Raw genomic sequence first — 16,457 nt, forward strand, 5'->3', positions numbered from 1 at the left:
AGGTCTGACCTCAGTGGGCTTTCCTCTTTGATCCTAAGCTCATCCTCTAGGTGGTAAACTCACTGTGGGCAGAAAATCTGTATTGTACTCTCCCAAGCACTTAATAGGGTGCTCTGCACAGAGTAAGTGCTCAGTAAATATGATCGATTGATTCTTGGCCTAAGTCCTAGGCCTGGTGGCTGGGATGCCGGGACTCTGTGTCTGTGGCTCCCCACTGACTCTCCAGCCCCCTGTCCCCCCTCAAACTTCAGCCAAGCCTGGGCTGTTTAGTGCTCCATGCTGCACAAGGGAGTCTGTGAAAGACAGCTCGGATTTCTCCCCAGAGGCTGCCGGATGGCCAGGCTCAGGGCCAGCAGGCAGGACGCTCTTCCCTCGTTTTGTTTACCGAGAAGAGGACCTGTAGGAGGCCTCGCTGACTAATGGAAGATGAAAGCTTCCCGTCTCACCCTGGCTCCTGTCTCTGACCAGAAACCCTTCCCTCTCCATATCTTAAACGGAAGTTCAGGAGAATAGCTCCTATTCCCTACAAAAATCCAGCCCCATTCAGGGCACTTCATACCTGACCTAGATCCCACATAAGACGGTCACAGTTATCAGAAGCTCTTCCGTCTCCCTTGCCACTCCACCAGACAGCAGTCACTGGGCTCTGTATAAATGTACTCATTCCCCTTCCTCCACCCCCTAGGACATGGAGTCACTAAAACATTTAAAGGATGATTAGGAGTTGACTGAGGAGAGGAAGTAAGGTGGCCATACATCTGGTTTTATACTTCACAGTCTGTTCTCCAGCTTGCCTGCCTCCCATCTGCTTCTGAAATGGTTCCAGGTGTTTTTCTGCTTTATATTTTTCGGCACTGCAAGTCCTACCACTGAGGTCCAAGGTTCAGACACAGCAGCTGAGTCCAAATGAGTCTGGAGGGTGAGTACAAAGACTCTGAAGCAAGTGTGGGGGTGTTGGTGGTATTCATTATTATTATTATTTTTAACAATAATAATTGTGGCAATTGGTAATGCTTACTATGTGCCAAAGACTATTCTAAGCCCTGGGGTAGATACAAGATAATCAGGTTAGACACAGTCCCTGTTCCACATGGGGCTTACAGTTTTGATCCCCATTTTACAGGAGGTAACTGAGGACCAGAGAAGTAAAGTGATTTGTCCAAGGTCACACAACAGACATGCGGCGGACCCAGGATTAGAACCCACCTCCTCTGTCTCCCAGGTCCATGCTCTTTCCACTAAGCTTTCCTACTGCTTCTTATTAAGTGCTTATTATGTTCCAAGCACTGCACTAAGCCCTAGGGTAAGTTCAAGACAATCAGGTTAGGCAGTCCCTGTCCCACATAGGGCTGACAATGAGGGGAAGGGAGAATAGCTAATGAATCCCCATTTTCCAGATGAGGAAAATGAGGCACAGAGAAGTTAAGTGACTTGCTCCCGGGTTTCTATCTACCTCAGGCTTCCTTCAGAGCCAAGATCACAAACTAATACACAATCCGGTGACCACAGAAGCCCACAGAGAAGGCAAGGCAAGGGGCAGAGCTGGGGTTAGAACACAGTTAGGACTCCCACTCCTGAGCTCTTTCCACTAAGAGTTCAGAAACCCAAGGTTCCTAATGGTTCTTGCTATGGAAAAAATTTTGGTAGCTCATTTACTGTATGTGAAAATGGGATTTGCAGGCTGTAACTTCGTATATGAAAATTAAGCCATAGGCATCCAACTTTACCATCTCTCTATAAGCTTCCTGTGGGCATGGATCAAGTCTACCAACTTTATTGTTCTGTATTCTCCCAAGCTCTTAATGCAGTGCTCTGCACATAGTAAGTGCTTAATAGATAACCACTGATCTATGGACTAACTCTTCCCAGTCTATACCTGTGCTCTGAAAACTATAATAATAATGTTGGTATTTGTTAAGCGCTTACTATGTGCAGAGCACTGTTCTAAGCGCTGGTGTAGATACAGGGTAATCAGGATGTCCCATGTGAGGCTCACAGTCTTAACCCCCATTTTACAGATGAGGTAACTGAGGCACAGAGAAGTTAAGTGACTCACCCACAGTCACACAGCTGCCAAGTGGCAGAGCCGGAATTCGAACCCATGACCTGCGACTCCCAAGCCCGTGCTCTTTCCATTGAGCCACGCTGCTTCTCTAATAAAGCTTTTTGGTATACCTCTCAATTGAGTTTGAAATTTGGGCTGAAAAGGAAGTGACTAGCAACCATCTCCCTTTAGTTTGGACAACTCTATCCCTGCTTCCCAGCCCTTTCCCTTGTTATTACCTTTGCTACCGCTTTGCTCCACTTTTACCAGATTCTCCGCTGACTGAGATGGTGCAGTAAACTGGAATCCAAAAGCCATGAAAAAGGGCCTGTCCTGTCTTCAGTTGACAGTAACTAACCACTTCAACTGACCACTAGCTCACCAGTTGACTGAAACATTTGCTCTTCCTCAGACAGTTGTATGTCCCAGGATAAGAATATTACGAAGCTAAAAATGGATATTGATGGAGGAGGTCTACATTTGTTTTAATTCCAACAGGGTAGACACACAGCCGATATGACTGGGAATGAAGGAAACACAGCTACGGGTATTGCCCCCTCCTAGTTGGAAAGATACACAGTTTGCCCCAAACCAATCTCTGAAGAATAAAAGCCTTTATTTAAAAGGAAAAAAATCAATTTTTGTAGGAGCGACAGCAATTTAAAGGACACTTGCCCCCAGAAAATCAGTGCTATTCTCCGTGGGCTTCTGTGGTCACCAGATTGCGTATTAGTTTGTGATCTTGGCTCTGAAGGAAGTCTGAGGTAGAAAAAAACCCGGGAGGAGTTCTACTGGTTGGAGACCCAGCAGGAAGCTATAGTTTAGAAAGCCGTGACCATTGCTCCTGCTGGAGTATCTGATCCTCTGGAGGGTAGTTTCCTGCTTTTCCACAGCACGGCTATGCCAGCACCCACTGTCAGGCTGCCCACTGCAGCCACCAGCACAGTCCAGAACGGCACCTCCCATGGGCTGTTCTGTTGCCCTTTGAAATGGATTCCTGGCAGCCCGCTGTTCCGCAGTGTGAAAAGGTAGGGGTGGTCCTGTGAAAGGAATATGGCAGTGTTCAATTGGTACTGATCACCCCCTCCCAGCCCCACCTCCCATCAAGGCTGGGCAGGGGGCCATCTAGTAGCCAGAGCTGGGCACTTCTAGTCCCCACAGCATTCCAGAACTTCTCGTGCTCCACGATTGATCGTGCCACTTGATATCAACTCCTTAGCAGCAGCCTACTACACCATTCCATACTTGAATGGAGCAAGTAACTGACTCCATAAAGAGAAGGGAACAAAGCGCTTCGACTTACCTCAGAAGGACACTTGAGCTTGGTTCGGCTGTATGTGAAGTTGTTATATATCTGCTTCTGACCCACAGGTTCCAGCTGAAGCAGAGACAAGAGGACTTCAGGCTAGGTTCCCAACAAATTTTCAGAAACAGCAATACCTCATCTCGACTTTTCCGTCTCTGTCCCCTTGCTCATGCTGCTGCTCTGCTCTGGCTTGGAACTCCCTCTCTCCCTACACTCAAATTACTCCTAAAATCCCACTTCTTCCAACAAAATTTCCCACATTGATTTCCAAGCTCCCTGGTCCATATCATCTCCCCAGCCAATTCTAGCACTTATGGACTTATAACAATATGTATCAGTATGTAACAAATGTAATTACTTTAAAATATTTACTAGTTGTAAATATTTTTCTGTTCATCTCCTCTGTTAAAGTGTAAGTTCCTTGATCAAGAGGGTGCTTAATATATGCTTCCACTACCACTATAACCAAAACCAGAATAATAGTGATATTTGTAAAGTACTAAGTGCTGGGGTAGATACAAGATAAATCAGGTCCCACCTGGGGCTCACAGTCTACATAGGAGGGAGAACCAATTTTGAATCTCCATTTTGCCGATGAGGGAACTGAGGTGCGGAGAAGTTTAGTGACTTGCCCAAGGCCACACATAAGTCCTGATCCCATGCTCTCCTTGTAGCCCTTTAGCAAGAGCATTGCCTAGTGAATAGAGCAAGAGCTTGGAGTCAGAAGGACCTGGGTTCTAATCTTAACTCCACCACTTGTCTTCAGTGTGACTTTAAGCAAATCACTTCACTTTTCTGTGCTTCAGTTACCTTATCTGTAAAATGGGGATTAAGACTATGAGCCCCATGTGGGACAGGGGCTGTGTTCAACCCAATCATCTTGTTATCTACCCTAGAGCTTAGTATAGTGCCTGCCACATAATAAGTGCTTAACAAGTACCACAGTTAACAGGGAAATCTCTGGATCTGAAACTTTACCCAGAGAGCTGCATTTCCTGGCTACTATTACTGGACGGAGCAACACTAAGGCATTGCCCCTCTAAACTGTAAGCTCCCTATGGGAGGAAACGTGTCTACCAACTCTGTTATATTATACTTTCCCAAATGCTTAGTATGGTGCCAGGCACAGTAAACATTCAAATACCATCGACTGATCGATTGTCCCGGAATAGAGCTCTGACCCTTCATTCAAATTATGTTATTTTGTACTTTTCCAAGTGCCTAGTACAATGCTCTGCATAGAATAAGTGCTCATTAAATACAAATGATTGATTGATACTGTACCATGTTATTCCAGAGGGCAATGGCCATCTCAGAGTAGCCCCTCTCAGAGAAATGGAAACAATCCACAGAAAAGAAGCTCAGGTCAGCATCTCCTTTCTGGCAGAAAAACAAAAGGAGTTGTGTCACATGGGTATTTCTCCATTCGACTTCTTTTCAGCTCAAGCCTACCGCATGAAGTCTTTGCTCCTCTATGGGTGTCTGCCCACAAAAGTAGCTCCCATGAAGAACCAAACTGGGGCTTGGGAAAACTTGAATCCCTAAACTTTCCTGGTTTTATATATGACTTTTGATCATAAACATTTGTGTTCCCTTCAAGTACTTTCAAACTCCCACCAAAAAGGGGAAGAGCCATCATGAAGTTTGCCAGCATCGATGGCCGCTGGATGTCCTGCCGGATGAATCTCTCCAAGGTCTCCCTGCCCTTCTCGTGAAAGCACATCCCATCCCCTCATCCAGAGAGCCACCCCAGGAGAGCATAGGCAGAAAATGCCATACCTCTGGAGGGCCATGGCTCCCCCAAAGCAAGAGCTGACCATTCAGAAGAGGGCAGCCTGAGACGAATCACCCGTGATGCACCTCAGAAGATCGATGACTTACATTATCCAGTGGGATATGAGTGCTTTGGAAGAATGGTTGCAGCACCACAGCAAAATCTTCCCGCTGCATATACTTCTGGCTGAAGGCCATCAGTATGCTGCTGCTCTGTGGATGGATGGAAGAGCGTATTTGGCCCTGCTCATCATCCTGACTTTTCATGAGAGCAGTGAGCATTCAGTTGGGGGTTCCATCCCCTCCTTTTTGCCCAGTTAGGTGGGGGTTTGTTGACTGCTGGTTTTGGACTGGAGTTGGATCTCCCTAGGCCTCAGCAGGAGCAGGGAATAAGGGGATTTGAATCCCATAAATCCTCCAGAAAGGAAGGTCGTCACTCTGCCATCCTCTAGATTGTAATCTCGTTGCGGGCAGTGAAGGCATCTACCAACTCTGTTGGGTTGTGCTCTCCCAAGGACTTAGGACTTACAGTGCTCTGCACACAGTAAGCACTTAATAAATACTATTGATTAATTGATTCACTGGGCCATACCAATAGGGCTGGCCCCAGGCAGGCAAAAATTTGGTCTCCCCTCCTTTTGTATATGCAACATTCTGTGTGACATCACCATACTTGGAAAGAGCCCGGGCTTGGGAGTCAGAGGTCATGGGTTCGAATCCCAGCTCTGCCACTTGGCAGCTGTGTGACTGTGGGCGAGTCACTTCACTTCTCTGGGCTTCAGGTACCTCATCTGTAAAATGGGGATTAAGACTGTGAGCCTCACATGGGACAACCTGATTACCCTGTATCTACCCCAGCGCTTAGAACAGTGCTCTGGCACATAGTAAGCGCTTAACAAATACCAACATTATTATTATAATTATATTATGCTGTGTGGTCTCACAATTTTATATGATACCACGATGTTCTGCTTTGTGCACATTGGCATCCTGGGGCCTAGAGTATCCCGGGCCACCCCTGAACTGCCCACCTTGCTCCTGAGCCGTTTCTGATTCTTGGTGACTGCTCCTCAATCTTTATTATTATTATTAATAATAATCATAATGGTATTTGTCAAGCACTTACTACGTGCCAAGCACTGCTCTAAGCTCGGGGGTAGGTACAAAGTAATCAGGTTGAACAACGTCCCTGTTCTACATGGGGCTCACTAATCCCCATTTTACTGAGGAAATAACTGAGGCACAGAGAAGTTATTCATTCATTCATTCAATAGTATTTATTGAGTGCTTACTATGTGCAGAGCACTGTACTAAGCGCTTGGGATGAACAAGTCGGCAACAGATAGAGACGGTCCCTGCCGTTTGACGGGCTTACAGTCTAATCGGGGGAGACAGACAGACGAGAACAATGGCACTAAACAGCGTCAAGGGGAAGAACATCTCGTAAAAACAATGGCAACTAAATAGAATCAAGGCGATGTACAATTCATTAACAAAATAAATAGGGTAACGAAAATATATACAGTTGAGCGGACGAGTACAGTGCTGTGGGGATGGGAAGGGAGAGGTGGAGGAGCAGAGGGAAAAGGGGAAAATGAGGCTTTAGCTGCGGAGAGGTAAAGGGGGGATGGCAGAGGGAGTAGAGGGGGAAGAGGAGCTCAGTCTGGGAACGCCTCTTGGAGGAGGTGATTTTTAAGTAAGGTTTTGAAGAGGGAAAGAGAATCAGTTTGGCGGAGGTGAGGAGGGAGGGCGTTCCAGGACCGCGGGAGGACGTGACCCGGGGGTCGACGGCGGGATAGGCGAGACCGAGGGACGGCGAGGAGGTGGGCGGCAGAGGAGCGGAGCGTGCGGGGTGGGCGGTAGAAAGAGAGAAGGGAGGAGAGGTAGGAAGGGGCAAGGTGATGGAGAGCCTTGAAGCCTAGAGTGAGGAGTTTTTGTTTGGAGCGGAGGTCGATAGGCAACCACTGGAGTTGTTTAAGAAGGGGAGTGACATGCCCAGATCGTTTCTGCAGGAAGATGAGCCGGGCAGCGGAGTGAAGAATAGACCGGAGCGGGGCGAGAGAGGAGGAAGGGAGGTCAGAGAGAAGGCTGACACAGTAGTCTAGCCGGGATATAACGAGAGCCCGTAATAGTAAGGTAGCCGTTTGGGTGGAGAGGAAAGGGCAGATCTTGGCGATATTGTAGAGGTGAAACCGGCAGGTCTCGGTAACGGATAGGATGTGTGGGGTGAACGAGAGGGACGAGTCAAGGATGACACCGAGATTGCGGGCCTGCGGGACGGGAAAGATGGTCGTGCCATCCACGGTGATAGAGAAGTCTGGGAGCGGACCGGGTTTGGGAGGGAAGATGAGGAGCTCAGTCTTGCTCATGTTGAGTTTTAGGTGGCGGGCCGACATCCAGGTGGAGACGTCCTGGAGGCAGGAGGAGATGCGAGCCCGAAGGGAGGGGGAGAGGACAGGGGCGGAGATGTAGATCTGCGTGTCATCTGCGTAGAGATGGTAGTCAAAGCCGTGAGAGCGGATGAGTTCACCGAGGGAGTGAGTGTAAATGGAGAACAGAAGAGGGCCAAGAACTGACCCTTGAGGAACTCCAACAGTTAAAGGATTGGAGGGGGAGGAGGCACCAGCGTAGGAGACTGAGAATGATCGGCCAGAGAGGTAAGAGGAGAACCAGGAAGGACAGAGTCCGTGAAGCCAAGGTGAGATAAGGTATGGAGGAGGAGGGGATGGTCGACAGTGTCAAAGGCAGCAGAGAGGTCAAGGAGGATCAGAATGGAGTAGGAGCCATTGGATTTGGCAAGAAGGAGGTCACGGGTGACCTTAGAGAGAGCAGTCTCGGTAGAGTGGAGGGGACGGAAGCCAGATTGGAGGGGGTCTAGGAGAGAATGGGAGTTAAGGAATTCTAGGCATCGATTGTAGACGACTCGTTCTAAGATTTTGGAAAGGAAGGGTAGTAGGGAGATAGGACGATAACTGGAGGGGGAAGTGGGGTCAAGAGCGGGTTTTTTTAGGATGGGGGAGACGTGGGCATGTTTGAAGGCAGAGGGGAAGGAGCCCTCGGAGATTGAGTGGTTAAAAATAGAAGTTAAGGAAGGGAGGAGGGCAGGGGCGATGGTTTTAAGAAGGTGAGAGGGAATGGGGTCCGAGGCGCAGGTGGAGGGGGTGGCACTTGCGAGGAGGGAGGAGATCTCCTCTGAGGATACTGCAGGGAAGGATGGGAAAGTAGAGGAGAGGGTTGTTGGGGGGGAGAGGAGAGGCGGAGGGGTGACTTTGGGGAGCTCAGACCTGATCGTGTTGATTTTCGAGAGGAAATAGGTGGCCAGATCATTAGGGGTGAGAGATGGGGGAGGGGGAGGAACAGGGGGCCTAAGGAGAGAGTTAAAGGTCCGGAACAATCGGCGGGGGTGACGGGCATGGGTGTCGATGAGGGAGGAGAAGAAGCTTTGCCTGGCGGAGGAGAGGGCAGAGTTAAGGCAGGAAAGGATAAATTTGAAGTGTGTGAGGTCGGCTCGGTGCTTGGACTTTCGCCAGCAGCGCTCAGCAGCTCGAGCATAGGAGCGTAGGAGGCGGACGGAGGAGGTGATCCAGGGCTGTGGGTTAGTGGAGCGAGAGCGGCGGAGGGAAAGGGGGGCGAGAGAGTCGAGATGAGTAGAGAGGGTGGAGTTGAGAGCGGAGACCCGCTCGTCGAGAGTGGGAAGAGAGGACAGGGCGGCAAGGTGAGGCGAGATGCTATTGGAAAGACGGATGGGATCGAGAGAGCGGAGGTCTCTGTGGGGCAGTAGCGAAGATTTGCAGGGGGAGGGAGTGTGAGAGATGAGGCAGGTGAGAAGGTTATGGTCAGAGAGAGGGATTTCAGAGTCGGTGAGTGAGGAGATAGTGCAGCGGTAGGAGATGAACGAGATCGAGGGTGTGACCGAGTCGGTGAGTGGGGCGCGGTATGGTGGAGGAGGAGGTCGGCAGAGTCGAGGAGGGATAGCAGGCGGGCGGCAGAGGAGTCGTCGGGTACATCCGTATGGATGTTGAAGTCTCCAAGGATCAGAGTGGGCAGAGAGAAGGAGAGAAGGAAGGTGAGAAAGGGGTCAAGGTGGTTGAAGAAGTCGGAGGTGGGACCGGGAGGGCGGTAGATGACGGCGACAAGTAAGTGGAGTGGGTGGTAGAGGCGAATGATATGGGCTTCGAAGGAGGGGAAGGAGAGGGAGGGGGGGAGGAGGGATAGTGCGGAAGCGGCATCGGGGCGAGAGGAGGAAGCCGACGCCTCCTCCCTTACCGGTGAGTCTGGGGGAGTGGGAGAAGGAGAGGCCTCCGCCGGAGAGAGCGGCGGCGGAGACCGTGTCTTCGGGAGAGAGCCACGTTTCCGAAAGGGCGAGGAGGAGGAGAGAGCGGGAGAGTAAAAGGTCATGGATGAAAGGTAGCTTGCCTGTAATAGAGCGGGGGTTCCAGAGGCCACACTTGAAAGTAGCTGTGGGTGCAAGGGGAGGAGGGGGGGAAGGGCGGGGGGAGGGGAGGGTTTGGATGGGAAGGAGGTGGCGGGGCCCTGGACGAGGAGAGGGGGATGAGGGGTGGCGGTGGGACAAGAGGACTGGGACTCAAGTTAAGTGACTTGCCCAAGGTCACTCAACAGAAAAGTGGCAGAGTCGGCATTAGAACCCACCTTCTCTGACTCCAGGCCTGTGCTCTTGCCACTAGGCTAAGCCACTGTGGCTACCCAAGGCCGCAGCCACACACCCTTAATCAGTTGCTTACCTCGAGTACGACCCTGGCCCCCATCGCCCCTCAAAGTGAATTCCAGCTATAGACAGCCTTTCGAAACAAGGACACCAGTGCAAATAGAAGTGCAACCCGGTTGTGGCCGGTAGTTTTTTTCCTTGACTTGCTCAGGCCAACTCTCAGTTAACCTTGATTCTATTTATTGCTATTGTTCTTGTCTGTCCGTCTCCCCTGATTAGACCGTCAAAGGGCAGGGACCGTCTCTATCTGTTACCGATTTGTACATTCCAAGCGCTTAGTACAGTGCTCTGCACAAAGTAAGCGCTCAATAAATACTATTGAATGAATGAATCAACCGATGTCGCCTTTGGGAAGCAAGAATGCGCCCCCTTGTGGGTAGCCGCTTAGGTCAAGGAGGACTGGGTGCCCCGAATCACAGATGATGGGCTGGTGGGGGAGAAAACTGCCCCTCTGTTAGCTCATGCTGAGCACATTTTGGGGTATAAGGACTCTGCTGGCCTTATGTGGGAAGTTAGTTAAGGACAAGAGCGCAGAAAGACAGAAAAGATAAATGGAGTCGCTCACCTGGAAAGCTCTGTTTACATTCTTCATTTCTTGTAACTCCGGGGAATTCTCCTGGGGCAGTAGAAAGCAAGGGCAAAAGTTCCTGTGGAGGATAAAGAACCCCTGGGAGACAGCTGTTCCGCAGGTCTCTTGCCAGATGCTTCCCAGCCTGGTTCTGGTCTGACTGCAGCAGCTCAATTCCCCCAGTGCCCCCGCATCTCCCTTCCCCCATCCTGCCACCATTAGGGTCAACAACCTAAGCACCTTCTGTGTGCAGGCAGACTGGACTAGCTGCTTGAGAACTCAGCAGAAGGAAAGGTCACAGTTAAAAGGCATATTTGAGATATCAGCTGGCTGGAGTCCTTCCCCCTGCCCTGATATTCTGGACCTTGCCTGATTTGGGGGTTTCCAGGGACTTCCCCTGAGTAGGGGTCTGCCCTGATGTGAGACTAGATAAATGGCACTGGAGGATCTAGGACCCTCCTGGTACTTGTGTGGGCATTATGGAAGTTCCTCAGAAAGTAGGTTGCAATTTCCAAAAGGGCCAAACCATTTTCCTGACTGTCCAAGCCTTTTCTAACTTCTCTGTGCCTCAGTTTCCTCATCTGTAAAATGGGGATTAAATACCTGGTCTCCCACTCACTGGACTGTGATCTCTGTTTGGGACAGGGGCTGAGCACAGTGCTTGCCACTAAGTGCTTCACAAATACCACAATTATTTTATTATTACCATGGGGAATTGGATGTGCCCAGCAGTGAGCTCCCTGACCCCAGGGATCCCAAACAGAGTCCCAGGAAACAAAGTGGCTACAAAATGTGGACAGGGAATGTGTGGGTTTACTGTTGTATTGTACTCTTCCAAGTGCTTAGAACAGTGCTCTGCACACAGTAAATAAATACAATCGACTGAGTGAATGAACAAATGAGTGAAGTCTCTGCTACTGGTTATCCTACATCTCTAATCTTCACAATTACCTGCCCCAGGGGCTTTGCTGATGGGAAATGGGTCTACGTGACCATCGACAGCTGCTGTTCTCTCCTGGGACTCTTTTTTTTCTTTTTCTTTTTTTAATAACTGTGTTTGTTAGCAGTTACTATATCTCAGGCACTATACTAGGTGTTGGGGTAGATACACAAGCTAATCAGGTTGGACACAGTCCATGTCCCACATGGGGCTCACAGTCTTAATCCCCATTTTACAGATGAGCCAACTGAGGCACAGAGAAGTTAAGTGATCTCTTTGGGATACCTGGAAGCAGGTACTTAGGAAGATCCCTAAGGAGATGGGAGGGGTGGATGCCTTATTCTCCTAAGCAGGAGGCACACTATAAAATGGAACATTATAATTTTCTATCTTAAAGACAGACTGTCCCCCAAAACACAACTTAAAAGGATAAAATATCAACAGGTATACATGGCGACAGCTGTATGAACCCCTCAGCCTTGATAAAAGGCTCTTCACCTACTACTGTCAGTCAAGCTCTGACTCAAGCACAAGAAGTCTAGAGGAAAAAAAACACTCAGCTTCTTGCCGTGGTTGCCACAGAAACAGCTCTAGGGGATGTAGGTAAAATGGTCCCAGGAGCAAGCTCCAGATAATGGATCCTCAACCTACTACAGTTCTTGCTCAATTCTATCTCAACAGAGCTAAGTTCTTAAGCACCATTTACCCCCACACACCTCCACTCCAATTTCCAAGGTCCTGAGAAACTGAAAATGACACAGTGAGAAAAATTCATTCACTGGGACCAAACCCCATCAATATCTCAAGCTAGGGACCTCTAGCTCTCTTCCTAAAGTACCTGCCCCTGCACTCTTCAGTCCCACGCCCCACTAACACCACCCCCTTCCTGAGTGCTATCTCTTGAGAGGTGCCCAGCCCCTTGAACTGGTCACTTACTGAACCGGCACCAGGCATTTTTCCCCGTGTATTTGTCGAAGACCAACCATCTCCATAATCTCCACAACACTGACGAAGACTCGAGGGAGCTGTAGGGAGCACAAGAATCATTCATTCATTCATTCATTCAATAGTATTTATTGAGTGCTTACTATGTGCAGAGCACTGTACTAAGCGCTTGGAATGAACAAGTCGGCAACAATCAGTGAGCAGCTATGGAAGGGGGGGGAAAGGAAGACCCTCAGGAGGCAGAGAGGGGAACCGTAGGCCTTGTGTGGAGCGGGCTAGATTGCCAGTGTGATGGACAAGATGGAGGAAAGGGGGCAAAATGATGACATATATGGGTTTGTTCAGTATGGGTAAAATTTGAAATTCTCTGCTAAGCTACCACCATTTCATGGCTTCTTTGGCTTCTGGTGGGGGTAGGGGAGGTAGAGATATTAGCAATCACAGTTTTTATTCTTAGAAACTCCTGCTTCTCTCCATGTGCAGACATCACCCACTCCCACTCCTCTCTGTCTAACTCTGTCCTTGGGCCCTTAGTTTCAGGTGAAGCTGAGAAGAAGCATGACCTAGTGGAAAGAGCGTTGGGCCTGGGAGTCAGCTCTAATCCCAGCTCTGTCACTTGTCTGCTGGGTGAATTTGGACAAGTCACTTAACTTCTCTGTATCTCGTTACCTCATCTGTAAATGGGGATAAAGACTCTGAGCTTCCACAGGGATAGGGACTGTGTCCAACCTGATTAGCTTGTATCTACCCCAGAACAGTGCTTGATACTTAGTAAGTGCTTAACAAATACCATTACAGTTTTTTAAAATCCAGGAAATTTAGTTACTGGGACTAAAGATCTACTTGCTAGAGATGCCCAGAAGAGATTGGGGGTATATGATTTCAGGAACATGACTCTTAATGTGTGTTATTTGTGGCATAGGCAGACCTTCACAACTCATGTGTATGGATGTGAGGGGGGTGGGGTGTCTGTAGAGTGGTTGAGGTATGCCTGTGTCCCTGAATTTCTTAAATAAAGTGGTTTCTATGAACCACTACGAATCAGCTATGAACAGCTGATGCTCTATTGGCCTTAGTTTACCTATATTTAAGAGAACATCCCACTGAACCCAGCTTAGCCTAGAGGATGAGGGTCCCCACAATCAGTCTCCAGCTTTCTCTGCTCACTCTAGGGGATGCTTAGCACAATGCCCTGCACATGTTAGTATTTAATGAATACTATGATTACTAAGGGGCAGGTCTGGGACTGACCACAGACCATCCTGGTGCAGGGGTCGGCTTTCCTCAGAGGCAGCACTCTCCTCCCATCTTCAAGGTCAGTGGAGACAACCCACTACTTTGGTCTCCAAGTGAAACATGATGCCAAGACTCTGTCATGGATGGGAAATTCTTGGCTGGGGCTATCACGGAGCTTGCCTGCAGAGGGTTGGGGAAGGAGGAAGGGGGTGAAAGGTAACCTAGCTTTTACCTCAGAGAGAATATCCAGAGCTTGTTCGAGGTGCTGCACATATTTTTCCACTGAGTGAGTATCCTGGAGAAAGATAAAGGGGTAAAAGGGGAGAGGAGAGGGAAATAGGAAGGGAGAGAGTGTGTTAGTTAAGTTATCAAGTGCATTTTGGATGCGATGCGCTGTGTTAAGCACTTGGGAACATACTACAGAAGGAAAACTCATGTTTGCTTCCTTCAAGGAGCTCAGAATCTAATTAGGGAGACAAATATATAAAATTATCTCCAAATCGTGGAAGCAGGAGAAGGAGCAAGGATCAAGTAGGTAGTAGGGAGAATATTCCATAAAGAAATACTGGAATAGGTAATTAAATGTCCAATCAAATATCCAGTGGTGCTGACGATGGGTATAAAAACAGAAGTGTTAATTGTGGTTGTTCAGTTGAAAAAAATTGGGGTGTTTGAAATCAATCAAGGAAGCCTTCTTGGAGGATGTGGGAATTTTAGGTGGTCTTTGAAAATGAGAAGTAAAATCTTCAGTGCATGCAATATTATTTCTTCCCATACTCCCAAATGGAATTGAAAGTCTTCCCTGATATGAATGAAAAAATCTGGGGGTTGGAGGAATGATTTCTGTTAAGTTTTACAGAATGGGGAAGATAATAGCATATTTGTGAAGGAAATATGAGTTTCCATGAGAAAAAGAGGGGGAGTCAGAGAGAAATAGAATGAAACAGAGGAGGGAGGAGAATGAAGGTGGGAAGGAGGCATGGATACGTAGCAGTTTAGACAATTAGGGTCTGGAGGGAAGAGTAAAAGTCTCAATTTCTTCTTGCTCAGAGCAACTTAGCAGTGAGGAGAAAAGCTATCTTCCTCTCTGTATCTGAAGATTTTAGAAGCCTAGGATTGATAGGAGATTCAACTTCTGGCATTGGTTGGGGAAGTAGTGATTTTGGATGGGAGGAACCATCAGAGAACAGAGAGAACAGTGGCTCCATCAAGAATATGGATTCCCATCCCATCCACTCTTTCCCTTTCAGGCCTTGATTATCCCACCCTGGAGTGGGCTGAGTGGGTCTGATGATACCCATCAAGTGACCTTTGCTCTGACATGGGGCGGACTGCATTGGTATGGGTTTTTCCTTTTCCAAGAAGGACTGTACCAGAATGTCCAATCTCCTTCTTTTCGGGCTGCTTTCAGGTGGTGCAAACTGGTTCTTGGGGTGTCACCCGTGTCACAATGCAGTCTGCAGGACAGCTGCTCCTAATAGATGTCTCAAGCTACCTAAAGTAGTGTCTGTTTCCCCATCGAGACTGTAAACTTGTTTTGGGCAGGGAATGTGTCTATTGTTGTATTGTACTCTCCCGAGCACTTAGTACAGTGCTCGGCACATACTAAGTGCTCAATAAGTACAATTCTTCTAAATACTCCTCTGCTCCCTCAACTTGGAGACATTTACAGAAGGGAGTTGGTGGTGAATGGGCAAAATGGCTTGCCCACCCCTGCTCTACAGGGCCTGCCCTCCCTGCTGACTCAGACATCGCTGAACAGTGACCAGAAGTTCCTTGTAACAAGCCTCTCTCAAGAGGGATATTCCTTAAAAAAGGCAGTTCTCACCTGCACTTCCTTCTTCGATGGGGCTATAGAATTCTGCTCAGATGACTAAGGGGCCTATTTCTGGGTAGAATTTCTCATCTTGAAAGGGAGGGAAGGGGAGAGGCAGCTTGGCCTCTCTGAGTTCAGACTTGTACTGCTCGTGTCCCTACCTCGTCCTTGCAGTACACACACAGGTCATTGCCACCGACAAACAACGTGATCAGCTTCCAGTCTTGTTCCAGGTTGACTTCCTGAAGGAATGGATGGGAGAATCCAGTTCAGAGTTTGGGGAGCACACAGAAATATCACACATACTACATATGTAGTGTGTAGTACAAGAGCCCAAGAGCCCCCCAAAATATCCCCCCAAAGTAAGATGGCCATCTTCCTTTCTTGCTTATTGTGTCAGGGCTATGAGCCAGGGAGGGGTTGCTCTGAGCCTCGCTAGAGTTTCCCAGCCACAAGCAGAGAAGGAGTAGGATGGTGGGTGTAGGGGTCTGTGTGGGAGTTAGAATTTCCCTTCTGGAAGCCAGCACTTGGTCAGCAGGCAGGGACACCTTGGGCCATCAATTTCTTTGGAGACACAAGAGCCAAAGGTTTCCAGAAGCTTTGAGGGCTCAGCGCTGGCATGCTACTGGGGATGTGCTGTGGAGGGAAGAGGACTGGAAGAGTGCTGGCCGTTGATGGCGGTCACAGACACTGGACAGATGCACATGTTGTCATATGCCAGACCAGGCCAGAGTAAAACTTAATGTTGTCATACACCCTGGTCTCTCTGAAGCCCCCCAGGGGGACCCCTACAGGCTATAAATCCACTAAATCCACTAGACTGAGTTCACTGTGGGAAGGGACTATTTCTGTTATATGGTACTCTTCCAAGCACTTAGTAGCTCTACACACAGTAAGCGCCCAATAGAGGACTATAAGTCCTCTAGACTGTAAGCCTGTCATGGGCAGGGAATGTGTCTGTTATAATGTTATATAATGTTACACTGTACTCTCCCATGTGCTTAGTACTTGTTCTGTACACTGTAAGCATTCAAAAGACTGTAAGTCCTCTAGACTGTCAGCTTGCTGTGCACAGGGAAAATGTCTGTTACAGTATTACATTG

General features: G+C 48.7%; 1 protein-coding gene across 1 annotated transcript in view; it reads right to left on the bottom strand.

The window, feature by feature from the left end:
* Positions 1-2,641: 2,641 nt before the first annotated feature.
* PLB1 (phospholipase B1) overlaps positions 2,642-16,457 on the bottom strand; it is a 90,810-nt gene continuing 76,994 nt past the window's right edge. Inside the window, exons 50-57 of the mRNA XM_029071636.2 lie at positions 15,516-15,596; positions 13,771-13,833; positions 12,294-12,382; positions 10,415-10,496; positions 5,232-5,336; positions 4,635-4,730; positions 3,348-3,422; positions 2,642-3,084 (exon numbers count right to left, since the gene is read on the bottom strand). Coding sequence (XP_028927469.2) covers positions 2,866-3,084; positions 3,348-3,422; positions 4,635-4,730; positions 5,232-5,336; positions 10,415-10,496; positions 12,294-12,382; positions 13,771-13,833; positions 15,516-15,596 — 810 coding nt within the window. The 3' untranslated portion in view covers positions 2,642-2,865. The remainder of the gene's footprint in view (positions 3,085-3,347; positions 3,423-4,634; positions 4,731-5,231; positions 5,337-10,414; positions 10,497-12,293; positions 12,383-13,770; positions 13,834-15,515; positions 15,597-16,457) is intronic.

This window comes from Ornithorhynchus anatinus, chromosome 9 (genome assembly GCF_004115215.2).
Source record: "Ornithorhynchus anatinus isolate Pmale09 chromosome 9, mOrnAna1.pri.v4, whole genome shotgun sequence".
NCBI lineage: Eukaryota > Metazoa > Chordata > Mammalia > Monotremata > Ornithorhynchidae > Ornithorhynchus > Ornithorhynchus anatinus.